General features: G+C 44.3%; 1 protein-coding gene across 2 annotated transcripts in view; it reads left to right on the top strand.

Moving 5' to 3' along the window:
- LOC139555242 (CUB and sushi domain-containing protein 3-like) overlaps positions 1-21,555 on the top strand; it is a 773,621-nt gene that overhangs the window by 502,701 nt on the left and 249,365 nt on the right. For both annotated transcript variants that reach the window (XM_071368883.1, XM_071368882.1), the window contains exons 22-23: positions 10,607-10,776; positions 17,344-17,500. In XM_071368883.1, coding sequence (XP_071224984.1) covers positions 10,607-10,776; positions 17,344-17,500 — 327 coding nt within the window. The remainder of the gene's footprint in view (positions 1-10,606; positions 10,777-17,343; positions 17,501-21,555) is intronic.

The following is a 21,555-nucleotide window of genomic DNA, read 5'->3' as shown; positions in this document are numbered from 1 at the left end:
AACAACCTCCTTCCCTCAGTAAGAGCATTGATGATGGGTCGTGGCTGGGTCTTCCAGCATGACAACGACCCGAAACACACAGCCAGGGCAACTAAGGAGTGGCTCCGTAAGAAGTATCTCAAGGTCCTGGAGTGGCCTAGCCAGTCTCCAGACCTGAACCCAATAGAAAATCTTTGGAGGGAGCTGAAAGTCCGTATTGCCCAGCGACAGCCCCGAAACCTGAAGGATCTGGAGAAGGTCTGTATGGAGGAGTGGGCCAAAATCCCTGCTGCAGTGTGTGCAAACCTGGTCAAGAACTACAGGAAACGTATGATCTCTGTAATTGCAAACAAAGGATTCTGTACCAAATATTAAGTTCTGCTTTTCTGATGTATCAAATACTTATGTCATGCAATAAAATGCTAATTAATTACTTAAAAATCATACAATGTGATTTTGGGGATTTTTAGATTCCGTCTCTCACAGTTGAAGTGTACCTATGATAAAAATTACAGACCTCTACATGCTTTGTAAGTAGGAAAATCGGCAAAATCGGCAGTGTATCAAATACTTGTTCTCCCCACTGTATTTGGCTGCCAAAACTGCACATTTTGGCTTTTCACCCAATAAATATTAGATTTTTTCTTAATCTTTTATAGTTTCAAATCTTTTTATTGAATTATAATTTCGGGAAAGAAATATTCTCTTAGGTCTGAGTATTTGTCACAGTGTAATAGGAAATGCAGCTCTGTCTCTACCTCTCCCCTGGAGCAGAGTGAGCACAGCCTGTCCTCTCTGGGCAGCCAGGTTTGTCTGTGACGACCGGTCTCTATAGCCAGACTGTGCTCACTGAGTCTGTAATTTTTAGAGAGTGGACCCCATACTTCACTGCCATATAGAGCAATTGGTTCTATAACTGATTGAAACATTTTGAGCCAGATACTAATTGGAATTTCGATTTTGAAGTTCCTTTTAATGGCATAGAATGCTCTTCTTGCTTTGCCTCTCAGCTCATTCACAGCCATGTGAAAGCTACCTGTGTTGCTCATATTTTGTCCTAGATATGTGTATTTTTTGGTGTGTTCTAATAGAACTGTGTCCAAATAGAATTTATATTTGTCATCCTTATTTCCGGACCTTTTTTGGAATATCATTATATTCGTTTTTTTTAGGTTAACGGTCAGAGCCCAGGTCTGACAGAACCTGTGAAGACGATCTAGGTGCTGCTGTAACCCCTCTTTAGTGGGAGACAGCAGCACCAGGTCATCTTCGTACAGCAGACACTTGATTTCAGTGTTGTGTAGGGTGATACCAGGTGCTGCCGATTCTTCTAATGTTTTTGCCAATTCATTAATGTAGATGTTAAATAGTGTTGGACTTATTGGGCAGCCCTGTTTCACCCCCCGTCCCTGAGAGAGGAAGTCTGTTTGCTAGTTGCCAATTTTAACCGCACATTTGTTTTTAGTGAACATTGATTTAATAAAATCATATGTTTTCCCTCCAACACCACTTTCTATTAGTTTCTAAAAAAGACCTTTGTGCCAAATTGAATCAAATGCTTTCTTGAAATCTACAAAACACGAGTAGATTTTGCCTTTGTTTTGGTTTACTTGTTTATCAATTAGAGTGTGGAGGGTGTAAATGTGGTCTGTTGTACGATAATTTTTTTGAAATCCAATCTGGCTTCTGCTCAGGACGTTGTGTTCGTCAAGGAAATTATGTAGTCTGCTATTTATAATACTGCAGAGAATTTTCCCCAAGTTGCTGTTAACGCAAATTCCTTTGTAATTATTTGGGTCAAATTTGTCTCCAGTTTTATAGATTGGTGTGATCAATCCCTGGTTCCAAATATCAGGGAAAATACCTGCAGTGAGGATAATGTTGAAGAGTTTGAGTTTAGCCAATTTGAATTTGTGGTCTGTATATTTGATCATTTCATTACAAAATACCATCAGGCCTTTTTGGGTTGGAGAGTACATCGTTTTTCCAATAATTCTTCTGTAATTGGGGTATCCACAGGATTCTGATAGTCTTTGACTGCTGATTCAAGGATTTGTAATTTTTCTTTGTATATCTTTTTGTTCTGTGCTCTTTGTTATATTGCTGTAGAAGTTTGCAAAGTGATTTCTCCACATATCCCCATTTTGGATAGCCAATTCCTCCTGATGAGGTTTGTTTAATTTATTCCAATTCTCCCAGAAGTGGCTTGATTCTATGGATTCCTCAATTCCATCCAGCTGATTTCTAATGTGCTGTTCCTTTTTTGTTCAAATATAAAGTTTATGTTCCAAACGGCCAAATTTACACCTTCATTGCTGAAGGAGAATGTTAAGGCTAACAGGTTGTCCAGGAGAGATTGTATTTTTTGGCTACTAATTGCTTTTTGGTAGATGTCTGTACTGTTTGCACTCCATCTATAGGCCTGTTTAGTACCATGTAATTTATTGGGCCATGATGCTTCATGGCTGGGTTCTGCTCTTCTCAGATACACTGTGATTTTACTGTGGTCTGAGAGAGGTGTTAGTGGGCTGACTGTGAAGGCTCTGAGAGACTCTGGGTTTAGGTCGGTGAGGAAGTAGTCTACTGTGCTGCTGCCAAGGGATGAGCTGTAGGTGTACCTACCAAAAGAGTCACCTCTCAGCATACCATTGACAGAGCTTCACGAGCTGTACTCCGTTTTTGTTTTTCACTTTGTCATAGTTGTTTCTGTGGGTGTATGTGGGGAGGGAAAGGTTGTTGCTTCCTGGTAGGTGTTTATCCCCATGACTGTTAATAGTGTCTTGTTCTTCTGCTGTTCTAGCATTCAGGTCTCCACAGACCAGTACGTTGCCTTGGGCCTGAAAGTGACTAATTTCCCCTCTAGAATGGAGAAACTCTCTTCATTGAAGGAGGGTGACTCTGAGGGGGGAATGTATGTGGCACAGAGGAAGACGTTTTTATCTGTCAAGATAGCCTCCTTGTTGATTTTTAACCAGATAAAGAATTCTCCTGTTTTGATCAATTCGATTGAATTAATTAGTTCTTTAGCCTAAAAGCAGAGGACTTCAATCCTTGTAAATTCCAACATGCAACTTAAAAAGATTTCATAACTTTTTTTTCTTTACCTTCAAAATGAGACAAACACTCACAATCCAATAAGAACTATTAAAATAGGATTTTTTTCAATTAAAGTAAACTCTTATTATGCCAATGTGATTTGTTTATCATTTAAGATAGGATTTGTGTCATGCCACTTGGGTGGGTGTAGTGTGAGGATGGTGGAGTTCTTGTGCTCATCTTACCATGACCCTCGGCCTATCACATGTGAGCATCCATGACCCTCGGCCTATCACATGTGAGAATAGTAGACTCAGCATTTGTTTAATGTCACTCATTTGGTTGGTGGGGGCTGGGCCAGTTGCTCCTCTCACAGCCTGTGCGTAGCTCTGCCTGCTGGGCTGTGGCTCCTCCAAGTGTGGGTCTGCGGTGGGGGGCAGGGGGGTGGGAGGCCTCGTCTGGGTCGCTCTGAAGCTGGGCTGGAGTGGTCTGTGCTGCGCTGGCTGTGGTGGGCATTGAGGTTGGTGGTGCTGTGGTCGTGGCTGGGGGGTCCAGGGTGCTGGTCCGGGGTGTTGTCTCTGTGATCTCGGCGGGGTGGAGATTGCTCCGCTGTTCCTGGGTGGAGAGGTCGGGCTGCGGTTTAAAGCGACGTCCTTGAGAGTCTTGGCAAGGATGGGGACTGTCTCCCTGTACAGGTGAACATGGTCATAGAGACAGTCCAGATCGAGGGTGGGATGGTGGGCCAGGTGTACATTCGGTCGCAGGGCACAGTCCCGGGATAGGCTGGCGTTTATTCTTTGGATTGTGGCAGGGTGGAAGTCCTTCCTCTGTAGAAGGGTTGACACCACGATTCTTGAGTTGGGGAAGATTGCGGAGGCCTTCTCAATCACTCCCCGTAGTGAAGTCGCCACCCTCTCCTGCTGAGCACGCAGGTCGTTGCTTCCGGTATGTATGATTATGTGGCTTGGCGACCCGAGATGGGCCTTATCAAGCAGCTCCATGGCACTCTGCGTTGTTGGGCACCACACCTTTCTCGTTTTGTGTCTAGGGAAAAGTTTCTTCTCCTGAACATACTTCCCATTTGAGTCCATTAACAGGACGATGTCAGCCAGTGTTTCTTCTGGACTGGAGGGGGCAGAGGGGGGGCTGGTGGGTGTTGGAGCTGGGGTGTGGCTGGTCTGTGCCGGTGTCGCTGTCAGTGGGAGGCTGTTATGTGGGTTGGGGAGGAGGGGTGCAGCAGGCAGGGCTGGGGAAGTCTGGCTGGTTGAGCTGGGCTCCTCTGCTGTGTGAGGGCAGGTCATAGGGTGGTGATCTAGCTGCTCCTGCAGCCTGTCCTCTGTTCTCTTTCTCTCCTGCAGCTCCTCTCTTAGTGTGGTCAGATCGTTATTACTGATCTGCCTGTCTTTTTGGAGCTCTCTCACCTCCTTTGTTAGATCAGCCAGCTCTCTCTTGAGTCCATCTCTCTCTTGCTGAACCTCTTTCAGCTGTGTTGCAAGGCTGCTGTCCTGCTCTGTCCTCACCTTGGTTAGGAGCTCCTCTAAGGTGTGGTTGTCTGGTTGCTGTTTGCTCACGCTCTCCCTGAGCAGGACCACCTCCCCCTCCAGTTTGGTGGTAGATGTGCCTTTTTGGGTGGGGAGAGTAGGGGTGAGGGTGGTGCTGGTGGAGTTTGTCTTGTGGGAGGGCATGTCACTGGTGGTGTCCTTCTCTCTCTCCGCTCTTTCCTTAATGGTCTGAAAGTCTGTTTTAAACAGCCTAATGTTACCTTGCACCATGACAGTCCCAGTCTTGTAGAGGTTGATTGTTATCATGGTGCTGTCAGGGTCGTCTGTCTCTTTGATTTTCAGCTTCCACCCATTACAGATTCCCTCTTTCTTTATGGATGGGTAGTGAGAGCACACTGCTGAGCGCCATGCATTTGGCTGGTCAGTGAGGAAGATGAGATTACTCACGTCACCGTTTTTGTAGAGGTCTGCAAAAAGGGTTTCTGGCCCCCCCTTTAGTAGTTTCTGTTTAAAAGCTTTCCTCGTTGTGTCATTTTTGGCCTCTTTAGGGTAGAGAATGGATTCTGCGCTGAGGGGGAGTGGGGACATGGTGCCTGTGGGCTCTGCTACTGCTGCTGCTGCTGCGCTGTTCTGCTGCCCCGTTGTCATAGCAACCGATTTGTTTGTCTGCTGCTGTTGCTAGCTAGCGCTAATTTAGTTCAAAAAACAGCAAAAAGAGTGACAAATCCTCACACAAAAAAAACTGAAGATATGTTTAAAGTTAGTCCGTGGTCCTTTTTGGTTTACTCACTCAGTTTGGTCGTTTGATGTAGTTGTATTAACTCCCCTTGCTAGGTTTGTTTTAGCTCGTTTCTTCTGGCTAGCTTGTTAGTCTGCTGGCTAGGTCTTTGTTGTGTAGCTAGCTAGCTAGAGTCAAAACTTCTTAACTTGAGGCGCAAAGTTACTTTTTTTCTATTCTGAATGAATAGAGTTGTTGTTCATCACTTCTAGTCTGGAATTCTTTTTCGATTAGAGTGTTTATCTCATTCTAAAAACAATTTTAAATATAAATATATCAGGAGCTCATGTTGAGCATGACTCTCTCTCTCTCTCTCTCTCTTTCAATATCTCTCTCTTTCTCTCTCTTTCTCTCTCTCGCTCTCTCTTTCTCTTTCTCTCTATATCTCTCTCTTACTCTCTCTTTCTCTCGCTCTCGCTCTCTCTTTCTCTTTCTCTCTATATCTCTCTCTCTCTCTTTCAATATCTCTCTCTTTCTCTCTCTTTCTCTCTCTCTCGCTCTCTCTTTCTCTTTCTCTTTCTCTCTATTTCTCTCTCTTTCTCTCTCCCCCTCTCTCTCTCTCTCCCTCTCTTCCTCTCTCTCCACTGAGCAACACACTATTGCGTCAAGGGACAAGAGAAATAGCTTCAGGCAGGATACAGGACACATCTTTTGTGCACCTTCATTCCAAACCAGCCGTACAGTTATGTCCTATCTGATAGGCCTTACAAGGCACAGAGTGTCTGGACAAGGGAAACTGCCTCCGCTCAGAAAGGAGCTATTATTAGCTTCTTCCTCAGAATCATTTCAGACAGGTTGTCACCCTAAAAATGAACAAGAAGGATATCCCCCACACACACAAATGTTTAATTACCTTGTGCCAGTCATTGATCCACTTCCATAGAAATCCACTTCCACAGAAATCCAAATCCACTTCCGGTGTTGTGTGGTTGTGCTGCAGGTCTTCATGGATGGGAAACACTGTCACCACCGATAAATCTACGATAATCGATAATTTTAATAAGCATTTCTCTTCGGCTGGCCATGCTTTCCACCTGGCTACTACCCCGGCCAACATCTCAGCACCCCCTGCAGCAACTTGCCCAACCCCCCCCCCCCCCCTTCTCCTTCACCCAAATCCAGACAGCTGATGTTCTGAAAGAGCTGCAAAATCTGGATCCCTACAAATCAGCCGGGCTAGACAATCTGGACCCTCTCTTTCTAAAATTATCTTCCGAAATTGTTGCAAACCCTATTACTAGTCTGTTCAACCTCTCTTTTGTATCGCCCAAAGATTAGAAAGCTGCCGCTGTCATCCCCTTCTTCAAAGGGGGAGACACTCTAGACCCAAACTGTTATAGACCTAAATCCATCCTGCCCTTCCTTTCTAAGGTCTTCGAAAGCCAAGTTAATAAACAGATCACCGACCATTTCGAATCCCACTGTAACTTCTCCACTATGGAATCTGGATTCCGAGCTGGTCATGGGTGCACCTCAGCCATGCTCAAGGTCTTAAACGATATCATAACCGCCATCGATAAAAGACAGTGTTGTGCAGCCGTCTTCATCGACCGGGCCAAAACTTTAGACTCTGTCAGTCACCGCATTCTTATCGGCAGACTCAACAGCCTTGGTTTCTCAAATGAGTGCCTCGCCTGGTTCACCAACTACTTCTCTGATAGAGTTCAGTGTGTCAAATCGGAGGGCCTGTTGTCAGTCTCTATGGGGGTACCACAGGGTTCAATTCTCGGGCCGACTCCTCTCTCTGTATATATCAATGATGTCGCTCTTGCTGCTGGTGATTCTCTGATCCACCTCTACGCAAAAGACACCATTCTGTATACTTCTGGCCCTTCTTTGGACACTGTGCTAACAAACCTCCAAATGAGCTTCAATGCCATACAGCACTCCTTCCGTGGCCTTCAACTGCTTTTAAATGCTAGTAAAACTAAGTGCATGCTCTTCAACCGATTGCTATCCACACCCTCCCGCCCGACTAGCATAATTACTCTGGACGGTTCTGACCTAGAATATGTGGACAACCACAAATACCTAGGTGTCTGGTTAGACTGTAAACTCTCCTTCCAGACTCACATTAAGCATCTCCAATCCGAAATTAAATCTAGAATCAGCTTCTTATTTCGCAACAGAGCCTCCTTCACTCATGCCGCCAAACATACCCTCGTAAAACTGACTATCCTACCGATCCTTGACTTCGACGATGTCATTTACAAAATAGCCCCCAACACTCTACTCAGCAAACTGGATGTAGTCTATCACAATGCCATCCGTTTTATCACCAAAGCCCCATATACTACCCACCACTGCGACCTGTATGCTCTCGTTGGCTGGCCCTCACTACATATCCGTCGCCAAACCCACTGGCTCCAGGTCATCTATAAGACTTTGCTAGGTAAAGCCCCACCTTATCTCAGCTCACTGGTCACCATAGCAACACCCACCCATAGCACGCACTCCAGCAGGTATATCTCACTGGTCACCCCCAAAGCCAACACTTACTTTGGCTGCCTCTCCTTCCAGTTCTCTGCTGCCAATGACTGGAATGAATTGCAAAAATCTCTGAAGCTGGAGTCTAATATCTCCCTCTCCAACTTTAGGCATCAGCTGACAGAGCAGCTTACCGATCACTGTACCTGTACACAGCCCATCTGTAAATAGCACACCCAACTACCTCATCCCCATATTATTACTTACCCTCTTGCTCTTTTGCACCCCAGTATCTCTACTTGCACATCATCCTCTGCACATCTATCACTCCAGTATTAATGCTAAATTGTCATTATTTCGCCTCTAGGGCCTATTTATTGCCTACCTCCCTACTCTTCTACATTTTCACACACTGTACATAGATTTCTCTATTTTTCTTTTCTTTTGTGTTATTGACTATACATTTGTTTATGTGTAACTCTGTGTTGTTGTTTTTGTCACACTGCTTTGCTTTATCTTGGCCAGGCCGCAGTTGTAAATGAGAACTTGTTCTCAACTGGCCTACCTGGTTAAATAAAGGTGAAATAAAAAATAAAAAGTATTTTACCTCTGAAGCAGTATTACTGTAGTTGCTTCACAGGCTAATCTATCAATGTATTGTACTCTATTCTATTTTATAAACTGGGTGGTTTGAGCCCCAGTCCCGACACACACACCAGCTGAAGTCAGGGGACAGGCAGGTTGAAGTCAGGGGACAGGCAGGTTGAAGTCAGGGGACAGGCAGGTTGAAGTCAGGGGACAGGCAGGTTGAAGTCAGGGGACAGGCAGGTTGAAGCCTATAATGATGCTACCTGGCTGGCTGTGAGGGCCCCGATTAAAGACTACAGTATAATGCTGCTACCTGGCTGGCTGTGAGGGCCCTGATTAAAGACTACAGTATAATGCTGCTAACTGGCTGGCTGTGAGGGCCCTGATTAAAGACTACAGTATAATGCTGCTACCTGGCTGGCTGTGAAGGCCCTGATTAAAGACTACAGTAGCATGCTGCTACCTGGCTGGCTGTGAAGGCCCTGATTAAAGCCTACAGTATAATGCTGCTACCTGGCTGGCTGTGAGGGCCCTGATTAAAGCCTACAGTATAATGCTGCTACCTGGCTGGCTGTGAGGGCCCTGATTAAAGCCTACAGTATAATGCTGCTACCTGGCTGGCTGTGAGGGCCCTGATTAAATCCTACAGTTTAATGCTGCTACCTGTCTGGCTGTGAGGGCACACACACAGAAGCGGACTAACACACACACACACACACACACACACACACACACACACACACACACACACACACACACACACACACACACACACACACACACACACACACACACACACACACACACACACACACACACACACACACACACACACAGACACACACAAACACACTGCTCGCTATCTCCTCCAGCAACCGTCTTCTTCTCCCCTCTGCTCATGCTCTCTCAGATCCCATGCTTCTGAGAGCCACCTTGTCTCTGACCCCTCTGTTGTCTGAACAGTAATGCGAGGATGGGATTTAAAAATAATCTAACACACCCCTGGCCCTTTTCATCTTCCCCATCTCCTTCTCCTGCCTCCCCTGTCTCGGGGTCCTCAGCCTCACAGCACAGGGCTGGCTTTAATTAAACTGCCTGTCACCCCATATCACGCCTTGCGGATCAGTCCTGACCAGGGACCTAGCTCAGGGGAGAGAAGACTGTCGACAGCAGATGGAAATGACTTCAGACACCAAGTACAGGGAGAGTAAGAGTCACATCCAAGCTACTGCTCCCTCCTCCATACTATCTCAGCAGCATTCATCCCCTGTTAGGCTACTGTAGCTGGGGATCTGTCTCACCATTAATAGGCACTTCCTGAGTCCTGAGTGACTGGTATTCACTGCCAACAATGTGTGCTATTCTAAGACACACACACACACATGCCCACAACCACACACACGCACGCACGCACGCACGCACGCACACGCACACACACACACACACACACACACACACACACACACACACACACACACACACACACACACACACACACACACACACACACACACACACACACACACACACACACACACACACACACAGTGAGAGAGAGTTATGAGGAAGGGCAGTTTGAGGGGAGGGAGTTCTTGTCTCAAATGCATTGTTCCTGGCGTGGGAGCAAGAGAGTGTAAAGGTTATGTTTTTTAATGGAGGCAGCAACTGTTGTGATTTATTCAAAATATGACACTGCTAATATCGTCATAACATCTAGTAGCGGGGGGGGGGGCTTTAAATAAATCAGACTGTTTTATACACCACCCTCTGCAAAATGCATGTGTACTAAAATATCTGTTTTTACTGTCTGTTGTTCCATTAACTCTGCATTTGATGGTTGTTGTTCAGTGTCGGAGCCCAGAACCACCGATCCCAGGCCAATGTAGTTGAGCTCCGAGCAGCAGAGTAAATAATACTACTCAAGGAGTGTATTTCAGTCAGTCCCAATCCCAGATTTCCATCTGAGCCCTCTAGATTGTTTTACGTCTATGGTAATCAGGCACAAAATGCAAGGCAGGAAGCAGAACAGCGAAGCGGCGTTTCATGTGATTCACAGGCAGGAAGTGTCCATGGTGGTGAACTAGTATGTAAATTCATGTGATCCAATGTAATGTTATATATGAACTGGAAACGACGAGTATGTAAAATGTCATATAGATGATAGAATGATATCGACATTGTGACGTTTTTATTACCCCGGCCATAGACTGTTGTTGTCACAAGCACTTTCCAATGGTGTTGTTTTGTTCTCTCTGTTTTGTTTTTCCTCCATTTCTTCACTCTCTCCATCCTGTAGCCGAGTGCGGTTCGTCGGTCATAAACAATGAGGGGATCATGTTGTCGCCAAACTACCCGATGAACTACGAGAACAACCATGAGTGCATCTACAGCATCCAAGTGCAGGCTGGGAAGGGAATCAACATCTCTGCCAGGACCTTCCATCTGGCCCAGGGGGACATTCTCAAGGTACTGGTCTCTCTCTCTCTCTCTCTCTCTCTCTCTCTCTCTCTCTCTCTCTCTCTCTCTCTCTCTCTCTCTCTCTCTCTCTCTCTCTCTCTCTCTCTCTCTCTCTCTCTCTCTCTCTCTCTCTCTCTCTGTCTGTCTGTCTGTCTGTCTGTCTGTCTGTCTGTCTGTCTGTCTGTCTGTCTGTCTGTGTCTGTCTGTCTGTCTGTCTGTCTGTCTGTCTGTCTGTCTGTCTGTCTCTCTCTCTTTCTGTCTCTGTGTGTCTCTGCCTCTCTCTCTCTCTGTGTTTCTCTCTGTCTCTTTCTCTGTGTCTCTCTCTGTCTGTCTCTCTCTCTCTCTGTCTCTCTCTGTGTGTATCTCTCTGTGTCTCTCTCTCTGTGTCTCTCTCTCTGTCTCTCTCTCTGTCTCTCTCTCTGTCGCTCTCTCTCTCTGTCTCTCTCTGTGTCTCTCCGTGTCTCTCTCTCTCGGTGTCTCTGTGTCTCTCTCTCTCTCTGTGTCTCTCTGTCTCTCTCTCTGTGTGTCTCCGTGTGTCTCTCTGTCTCTGTCTCTCTCTCTGTATCTCTCTTTCTCTCTCTCTCTCTCTCTCTCTGTGTCTCTCTCTGTGTCTCGCTCTGTCTCTCTCTGTCTCTGTCTCTCTCTGTCTCTTTCTCTCTGTGTCTCTCTCTGTCTCTCTCTGTCTCTGTCTCTCTCTGTCTCTTTCTCTCTCTGTCTCTCTCTGTCTCTGTCTCTGTCTCTCTCTGTCTCTTTCTCTCTGTGTCTCTTTCAGTCTCTCTCTCTCTGTGTCTCTCTCTGTCTCTCTCTGTGTCTATCTCTGTCTCTCTCTCTATGTGTCTCTCTCTGTCTCTCTCTCTCTCTATGTGTCTCTCTCTCTGTGTCTCGCTCTGTCTCTCTCTTTCTCTCTGTGTCTCTCTCTGTCTCTCTCTGTGTCTCTGTCTCTCTGTCTCTCTCTCTCTCTCTCTCTCTCTGTCTCTCTCTCTCTCTGTGTCTCTCTCTTTCTCTGTGTCTCTCTGTCTCTCTCTCTGTCTCTCTCTCTGTCTCTCTCTCTGTCTTGGAGTGTATGGCATGCCTGTGATGGTCAATGACACTCAAGCATGTGGATTCTGTCCATGGTAGTGAGCCTTGCCCGAGACCAAAGGGCCCTTAGTGCTGGAGCCTATCTCCCGTTTCTGTAGCGTGTACCAGTACACCCGCTGGACAGGACACAAACTTGGATTCTGACCATGGTACTTGAGAGACAAGTCTGCCAAAAAAAGTATTCCTCCTCTGAATATTGTCAATAAGCAGTGCCATGGATTCTTAATCTCATCAATGGCTTTATGCAGGCTACAGTAGCCTGGAATCTGAACTGAATATCACTCCATTTCACTGTTGAAGTGAAACAATTGTGAAACTCAGAAATTCCATTTGTATTCCTGGCTATAGCTACGGCCCCGTACGAATCAACAGAATTCTAGATCCATGGGTTGATTTGTTTTGACTAAGCCTCTTGTTAACCTGTCTAGGATGAGAGTGGCGCTAGCGGCACTCCCCCCCCACCCCCACTGAAAAACCAGTGCCGCGAAATTCAAAAGAAATATTTTTTTTAAATATTTAACTTTCACACATTAAAGTCCAATACAGCTAATGAAAGACACAGATCTTGTGAATCCAGTCAACATGTCCGATTTTTTAAATGTTTTACAGGGAAGACACAATATGTAAAGATGTACACATTAGCACCTAAAAACACATTAGCATAATCCACCATCTTTTATTTGTCCACCAACACCAGTAGCTATCACCAATTCGGCTAAACTAAGATATTTATAGCCCCTAACCAAGAAAAAAACTAATCAGATGACAGTCTGATAACATATTTATGGTATGGGATAGGTTTTGTTAGAAAAAAGTGCATATTTCAGGTAGATGGCATAGGTTACAACTGCACCCACCGTCACAAATGGAATAGAAAAACTACTTAGAGCAACGTGTTTACCTACTTACTAATCATCAAACATTTCGTAAAAATACACAGCATACACGAATCGAAAGACACAGATCCTGTGAATACAGACAATATTTCAGATTTTCTAAGTGTCTTACAGCGAAAACACAATAAATCGTTATATTAGCATAGCACATAGCACATAGCAGCCCAGCATTGATTCTAGCCAAAGTGAGCGATAAAAGTAAACATCGCCAAAATATATTAATTTTTTCACTAACCTTCTCAGAATTCTTCAGATGACACTCCTGTAACATCATATTACACAATCCATATAGAGTTTGATCGAAAATGTTTATATTTAGCCACCAAAATCATGGTTAGACAATGTGGAATGTAGCTCAGCTGGTCAGAAAAAGTCTGTGCGCCACTTAGACAGTGATCTACTCTTATACATAAATACTCATAAACGTGACTAAAAAATATAGGGTGGACAGGGATTGATAGACAATTTAATTCTTAATACAATCGCGGAATTACATTTTTTAAATTATCCTTACTTTTCAATACAGCTTGCGCCAAGCGATGCTACGTCAAAAAACATGGCGTCCGAAGCCACTAACACTTTTCGACAGAAACACAATTTATCATAATAAAAATGTCCTACTTTGAGCTGTTCTTCCATCGGTATCTTGGGCAAAGGATCCTTTCTTGGGTCCAATCGTCTTTTGGTGGAAAGCTGTCCTCTTGCCATGTGGAAATGCCAACTGCGTTCGGGATGAACTGGAAGCGTGCCCAGCAACTCACAGCTTTTCAGAAATAAATGTCCCAAAATCGCACTAAACGGATATAAATTGCTATAAAACGCTTTAAATTAACTACCTTATGATGTTTTTAACTCCCATAACGAGTAGAAACATGACCCGAGTAATATTACTCCCTCCACTAACGCTTGGAACAGGTGCGGGTCGGTGCCCTCTATGCGCATGACGCAGCTCCAAAAGACTGACTAGCCTCAGGGTTTTTTAATTTATAGTGCCTGTGAACGTGCAATCGACCCGATTCAAATCGTCATCACGTAAAGACATCCAGGGGAAGACGTAAGCAGTGTCCGTATAGTCATAGCAATAACAGTGGCCTTTTAACTGACTCCAGATCAGTGGCCAAAATTTCTGGAATCTGACTCCATGTCAGGGAAATTGCTGTAGAATGGGCTCTGTTCCACTTAGAGACAAAATTTCAACTCCTATAGAAACTATAGACTGTTTTCTATCCAATAATAATAATACTATGCATATTGTACGATCAAGAACTTTGTGGGAAGCCGTTTCAAAAAATTACACGATTAGCATAAATAGCCACAACAGCGCCCTCATCCCCAACAGGTTAAGATAGAAGACCTGTCAGCCTATTGGTGTGGAGCAGTCAATGGAGTCAGACGCAACGCGTGACACAGCCCTTTGCCGTGGTATATTGGCGATATACAGTACCCCAAACCCCCAAGGTGCCTTATTGCTATTATAAACTGGTTACCAACGTAATTAGAGCAATAAAAATAAATGTTTTGTCATACACATGGCATATGGTCTGATATACCACAACGTTCAACCAATCAGTGTTCAGGGCTTGAACCACCCAGTTTATAATTACAAAATATCCAAATGCTAAAACATGATTGAAAAGTAGTTGACAAAAATACAGCTATGTTGCAAAAACAAACTTGATTGGTCTATAGCAGTAGCAATAACTTGACTCAAGCAGAAAGTGTCAAAAAGCCATTCAATTGGCATATCGTCAATGGATCAAGCCACACAGCTGAGCTCAGTGTTAGCTGGCAGAGCTCTGTAACAATAGAATTACCTCAAGAGCAGCTCTCCTTGAATGAAGAATGGGCCTCATTAACAAGGACCTACTCTCACCTGTCATAAACCATTAGCACCCTTTTAACAGGTATCCTACATTCTCATTAGCTAGGCTATTACACACTTGACATTGCAGTGGCAAATACTTAACAAAAAAAAACAAAGCCATACTTTGCATGAACATAACATTTTATAACATCCCCGAAACGGGAGAAACCAATTCAAGAGAGGCACGCAACTTGTGGCTAAAACCGTGAACATTACTGGCGGGAAGCCAGATCATAGAGGTGGTAAGTAGAACAGGTTGACGATCCTGTGGACATTTGAGCTACCATTGGCACTGTATTTAGAATGTATTGGCAGTTAGTTTATTGTAAGCCCATAGTGTCTATGTACAGTAGCTCTATCGGTTTATGTAGTGTCTATGTAGCTATATCGATTTATGTAGTGTCTATGTACAGTAGCTCTATCGGTTTATGTCGTGTCTATGTAGCTATATCGGTTTATGTAGTTTCTATGTAGCTCTATCGGTTTATGTAGTGTCTATGTAGCTATATCGGATTATGTAGTGTCTATGTAGCTATATCGGTTTATGTAGTGTCTATGTAGCTATATCGGATTATGTTGTGTCTATGTAACTATATCGGTTTATGTAGTGTCTATGTAGCTATATCGGTTTATGTAGTGTCTGTAGCTATATTGGTTTATGTAGTGTCTATGTAGCCATATCGGTTTATGTAGTGTCTATGTAGCTATATCGGTTTATGTAGTGTCTGTAGCTATATCGGTTTATGTAGTGTCTGTAGCTATATCGGTTTATGTAGTGTCTATGTAGCTATATCGGTTTATGTAGTGTCTGTAGCTATATCGGTTTATGTAGTGTCTATGTAGCTATATCGGTTTATGTAGTGTCTATGTAGCTATATCGGTTTATGTAGTGTCTATGTAGCTATATCGGTTTATGTAGTGTCTATGTAGCTATATCGGTTTATGTAGTGTCTATGTAGCTATATCGGTTTATGTAGTGTCTGTAGCTATATCGGTTTATGTAGTGTCTATGTAGCTATATCGGTTTATGTAGTGTCTATGTAGCTATATCGGTTTATGTAGTGTCTATGTAGCTATATCGGTTTATGTAGTGTCTATGTAGCTATATCGGTTTATGTAGTGTCTGTAGCTATATCGGTTTATGTAGTGTCTATGTAGCTATATTGGTTTATGTAGTGTCTATGTAGCTATATCGGTTTATGTAGTGTCTATGTAGCCATATCGGTTTATGTAGTGTCTGTAGCTATATCGGTTTATGTAGTGTCTATGTAGCTATATCGGATTATGTAGTGCCTGTAGCTATATCGGTTTATGTAGTGTCTATGTAGCTATATCGGTTTATGTAGTGTCTGTAGCTATATCGGTTTATGTAGTGTCTATGTAGCTATATCGGTTTATGTAGTGTCTGTAGCTATATCGGTTTATGTAATGTCTATGTAGCTATATCGGTTTATGTAATGTCTATGTAGCTACATCGGTTTATGTAGTGTCTGTAGCTATATCGGTTTATGTAGTGTATATGTAGCTATATCGGTTTATGTAGTGTCTATGTAGCTATATCGGTTTATGTAGTGTCTATGTAGCTATATCGGTTTATGTCGTGTCTATGTAGCTATATCGATTTATGTAGTGTCTATGTAGCTATATCGGTTTATGTAGTGCCTGTAGCTATATCGGTTTATGTAGTGTCTATGTAGCTATATCGGTTTATGTAGTGTCTGTAGCTATATCGGTTTATGTAGTGTCTATGTAGCTATATCGGTTTATGTAGTGTCTGTAGCTATATCGGTTTATGTAGTGTCTGTAGCTATATCGGTTTATGTAGTGTCTATGTAGCTATATCGGTTTATGTAGTGTCTATGTAGCCATATCGGTTTATGTAGTGTCTGTAGCTATATCGGTTTATGTAGTGTCTGTAGCTATATCGGTTTATGTAGTGTCTGTAGCTATATCGGTTTATGTAGTGTCTGTAGCTATATCGGTTTATGTAGTGTCTATGTAGCTATATCGGTTTATGTAGTGTCTGTAGCTATATCGGTTTATGTAGTGTCTATGTAGCTATATCGGTTTATGTAGTGTCTATGTAGCTATATCGGTTTATGTAGTGTCTGTAGCTATATCGGTTTATGTAGTGTCTGTAGCTATATCGGTTTATGTAGTGTCTATGTAGCTATATCGGTTTATGTAGTGTCTGTAGCTATATCGGTTTATGTAGTGTCTGTAGCTATATCGGTTTATGTAGTGTCTGTAGCTATATCGGTTTATGTAGTGTCTGTAGCTATATCGGTTTATGTAGTGTCTATGTAGCTATATCGGTTTATGTAGTGTCTGTAGCTATATCGGTTTATGTAGTGTCTGTAGCTATATCGGTTTATGTAGTGTCTGTAGCTATATCGGTTTATGTAGTGTCTGTAGCTATATCGGTTTATGTAGTGTCTGTAGCTATATCGGTTTATGTAGTGTCTATGTAGCTATATCGGTTTATGTAGTGTCTGTAGCTATATCGGTTTATGTAGTGTCTGTAGCTATATCGGTTTATGTAGTGTCTATGTAGCTATATCGGATTATGTAATGTCTATGTAGCTCTATCTGTTTAATGTGGTTGTTGTCATCTATGTCATGTTGTCTGTAAATGTTGATGGTTTAATAGTATCTTTAACTCAGTGATCTTTAATGCGAGACACATTTCTCTTTAAGGCCTAATAAATGAACTAAAGTGAACTCTTATCTCCGCAGATCTATGATGGTAAAGACAGCACTGCTCATGTCCTGGGGGCGTTTACAGGCTCAGCCATGCTGGGTCTCACCCTCATCAGTACCTCAAACAACCTGTGGCTGGAGTTCTACTCTGACCCGGAGTCCACCGGAGAGGGCTTCAAGCTGGTCTACTCTAGTAAGTTTCCAACCCGTCTTCAAGCTGGTCGTACTCTAATAAGTTTCCAACCAGTCTTCAAGCTGGTCTGCTCTAGTAAGTTACCAACCAGTCTTCAAGCTGGTCGTACTTTATTAAGTTACCAACCAGTCTTCAAGCTGGTCGTACTCTAGTAAATTACCAACCAGTCATCAAGCTGGTCGTACTCTAGTAAATTACTAACTAGTCGTAGAGCTGGTCGTATTCTAGTAAATTACCAACCAGTCATCAAGCTGGTCGTACTCTAGTAAATTACCAACTAGTCGTAGAGCTGGTCGTATTCTAGTAAGTTACCAACCAGTCTTCAAGCTGGTCGACTCTAGTAAGTTACCAACTAGTCTTCAAGCTGGTCGACTCCAGTAAGTTACCAACTAGTCGTAGAGCTGGTCGTACTCTAGTAAATTACCAACCAGTCTTCAAGCTGGTCGACTCTAGTAAGTTACCAACCAGTCTTCAAGCTGGTCGACTCCAGTAAGTTACCAACTAGTCTTCAAGCTGGTCTGCTCTAGTAAGTTACCAACCAGTCTTCAAGCTGGTCGTACTTTATTAAGTTACCAACCAGTCTTCAAGCTGGTCGTACTTTATTAAGTTACCAACTAGTCTTCAAGCTGGTCGACTCTAGTAAGTTACCAACCAGTCTTCAAGCTGGTCGACTCCAGTAAGTTACCAACTAGTCGTAGAGCTGGTCGACTCCAGTAAGTTACCAACTAGTCGTAGAGCTGGTCGACTCCAGTAAGTTACCAACTAGTCGTAGAGCTGGTCGACTCCAGTAAGTTACCAACTAGTCGTAGAGCTGGTCGACTCCAGTAAGTTACCAACTAGTCGTAGAGCTGGTCGACTCCAGTAAGTTACCAACTAGTCGTAGAGCTGGTCGACTCCAGTAAGTTACCAACCAGTCTTCAAGCTGGTCGACTCTAGTAAGTTACCAACTAGTCGTAGAGCTGGTCGACTCTAGTAAGTTACCAACCAGTCTTCAAGCTGGTCGACTCCAGTAAGTTACCAACTAGTCGTAGAGCTGGTCGACTCCAGTAAGTTACCAACTAGTCGTAGAGCTGGTCGACTCCAGTAAGTTACCAACTAGTCGTAGAGCTGGTCGACTCCAGTAAGTTACCAACTAGTCGTAGAGCTGGTCGACTCCAGTAAGTTACCAACTAGTCGTAGAGCTGGTCGACTCCAGTAAGTTACCAACTAGTCGTAGAGCTGGTCGACTCCAGTAAGTTACCAACCAGTCTTCAAGCTGGTCGACTCTAGTAAGTTACCAACCAGTCTTCAAGCTGGTCGACTCCAGTAAGTTACCAACTAGTCGTAGAGCTGGTCGACTCCAGTAAGTTACCAACCAGTCTTCAAGCTGGTCGACTCCAGTAAGTTACCAACTAGTCGTAGAGCTGGTCGACTCCAGTAAGTTACCAACCAGTCTTCAAGCTGGTCGACTCTAGTAAGTTACCAACTAGTCGTAGAGCTGGTCGACTCTAGTAAGTTACCAACCAGTCTTCAAGCTGGTCGACTCTAGTAAGTTACCAACCAGTCTTCAAGCTGGTCGACTCTAGTAAGTTACCAACCAGTCTTCAAGCTGGTCGACTCTAGTAAGTTACCAACTAGTCGTAGAGCTGGTCGACTCCAGTAAGTTACCAACTAGTCGTAGAGCTGGTCGACTCCAGTAAGTTACCAACCAGTCTTCAAGCTGGTCGACTCTAGTAAGTTACCAACTAGTCGTAGAGCTGGTCGACTCTAGTAAGTTACCAACCAGTCTTCAAGCTGGTCGACTCCAGTAAGTTACCAACTAGTCGTAGAGCTGGTCGACTCCAGTAAGTTACCAACTAGTCGTAGAGCTGGTCGACTCCAGTAAGTTACCAACTAGTCGTAGAGCTGGTCGACTCCAGTAAGTTACCAACTAGTCGTAGAGCTGGTCGACTCCAGTAAGTTACCAACTAGTCGTAGAGCTGGTCGACTCCAGTAAGTTACCAACTAGTCGTAGAGCTGGTCGACTCCAGTAAGTTACCAACCAGTCTTCAAGCTGGTCGACTCTAGTAAGTTACCAACCAGTCTTCAAGCTGGTCGACTCCAGTAAGTTACCAACTAGTCGTAGAGCTGGTCGACTCCAGTAAGTTACCAACCAGTCTTCAAGCTGGTCGACTCCAGTAAGTTACCAACTAGTCGTAGAGCTGGTCGACTCCAGTAAGTTACCAACTAGTCTTCAAGCTGGTCGACTCCAGTAAGTTACCAACTAGTCGTAGAGCTGGTCGACTCCAGTAAGTTACCAACTAGTCGTAGAGCTGGTCGACTCCAGTAAGTTACCAACTAGTCTTCAAGCTGGTCGACTCCAGTAAGTTACCAACTAGTCTTCAAGCTGGTCGACTCCAGTAAGTTACCAACTAGTCGTAGAGCTGGTCGACTCCAGTAAGTTACCAACCAGTCTTCAAGCTGGTCGACTCTAGTAAGTTACCAACCAGTCTTCAAGCTGGTCGACTCCAGTAAGTTACCAACTAGTCGTAGAGCTGGTCGACTCCAGTAAGTTACCAACCAGTCTTCAAGCTGGTCGACTCCAGTAAGTTACCAACTAGTCGTAGAGCTGGTCGACTCCAGTAAGTTACCAACTAGTCGTAGAGCTGGTCGACTCCAGTAAGTTACCAACTAGTCGTAGAGCTGGTCGACTCCAGTAAGTTACCAACTAGTCGTAGAGCTGGTCGACTCCAGTAAGTTACCAACCAGTCTTCAAGCTGGTCGACTCCAGTAAGTTACCAACTAGTCGTAGAGCTGGTCGACTCCAGTAAGTTACCAACTAGTCGTAGAGCTGGTCGACTCCAGTAAGTTACCAACTAGTCGTAGAGCTGGTCGACTCCAGTAAGTTACCAACTAGTCGTAGAGCTGGTCGACTCCAGTAAGTTACCAACTAGTCGTAGAGCTGGTCGACTCCAGTAAGTTACCAACTAGTCGTAGAGCTGGTCGACTCCAGTAAGTTACCAACTAGTCGTAGAGCTGGTCGACTCCAGTAAGTTACCAACTAGTCGTAGAGCTGGTCGACTCCAGTAAGTTACCAACTAGTCGTAGAGCTGGTCGACTCCAGTAAGTTACCAACTAGTCGTAGAGCTGGTCGACTCCAGTAAGTTACCAACTAGTCGTAGAGCTGGTCGACTCCAGTAAGTTACCAACTAGTCGTAGAGCTGGTCGACTCCAGTAAGTTACCAACTAGTCGTAGAGCTGGTCGACTCCAGTAAGTTACCAACTAGTCGTAGAGCTGGTCGACTCCAGTAAGTTACCAACTAGTCGTAGAGCTGGTCGACTCCAGTAAGTTACCAACCAGTCTTCAAGCTGGTCGACTCCAGTAAGTTACCAACTAGTCGTAGAGCTGGTCGACTCCAGTAAGTTACCAACTAGTCGTAGAGCTGGTCGACTCCAGTAAGTTACCAACCAGTCTTCAAGCTGGTCGACTCCAGTAAGTTACCAACTAGTCGTAGAGCTGGTCGACTCCAGTAAGTTACCAACTAGTCGTAGAGCTGGTCGACTCCAGTAAGTTACCAACTAGTCGTAGAGCTGGTCGACTCCAGTAAGTTACCAACTAGTCGTAGAGCTGGTCGACTCCAGTAAGTTACCAACCAGTCTTCAAGCTGGTCGACTCCAGTAAGTTACCAACTAGTCGTAGAGCTGGTCGACTCCAGTAAGTTACCAACTAGTCGTAGAGCTGGTCGACTCCAGTAAGTTACCAACTAGTCGTAGAGCTGGTCGACTCCAGTAAGTTACCAACTAGTCGTAGAGCTGGTCGACTCCAGTAAGTTACCAACTAGTCGTAGAGCTGGTCGACTCCAGTAAGTTACCAACCAGTCTTCAAGCTGGTCGACTCCAGTAAGTTACCAACTAGTCGTAGAGCTGGTCGACTCCAGTAAGTTACCAACTAGTCGTAGAGCTGGTCGACTCCAGTAAGTTACCAACCAGTCTTCAAGCTGGTCGACTCCAGTAAGTTACCAACTAGTCGTAGAGCTGGTCGACTCCAGTAAGTTACCAACTAGTCGTAGAGCTGGTCGACTCCAGTAAGTTACCAA

The sequence above is a fragment of the Salvelinus alpinus genome, chromosome 26, assembly GCF_045679555.1.
Source record: "Salvelinus alpinus chromosome 26, SLU_Salpinus.1, whole genome shotgun sequence".
Lineage (NCBI taxonomy): Eukaryota > Metazoa > Chordata > Actinopteri > Salmoniformes > Salmonidae > Salvelinus > Salvelinus alpinus.
The sequence above is the reverse complement of the archived record's forward strand: the minus strand, read 5'-3'. Positions and strand labels throughout refer to the sequence as shown.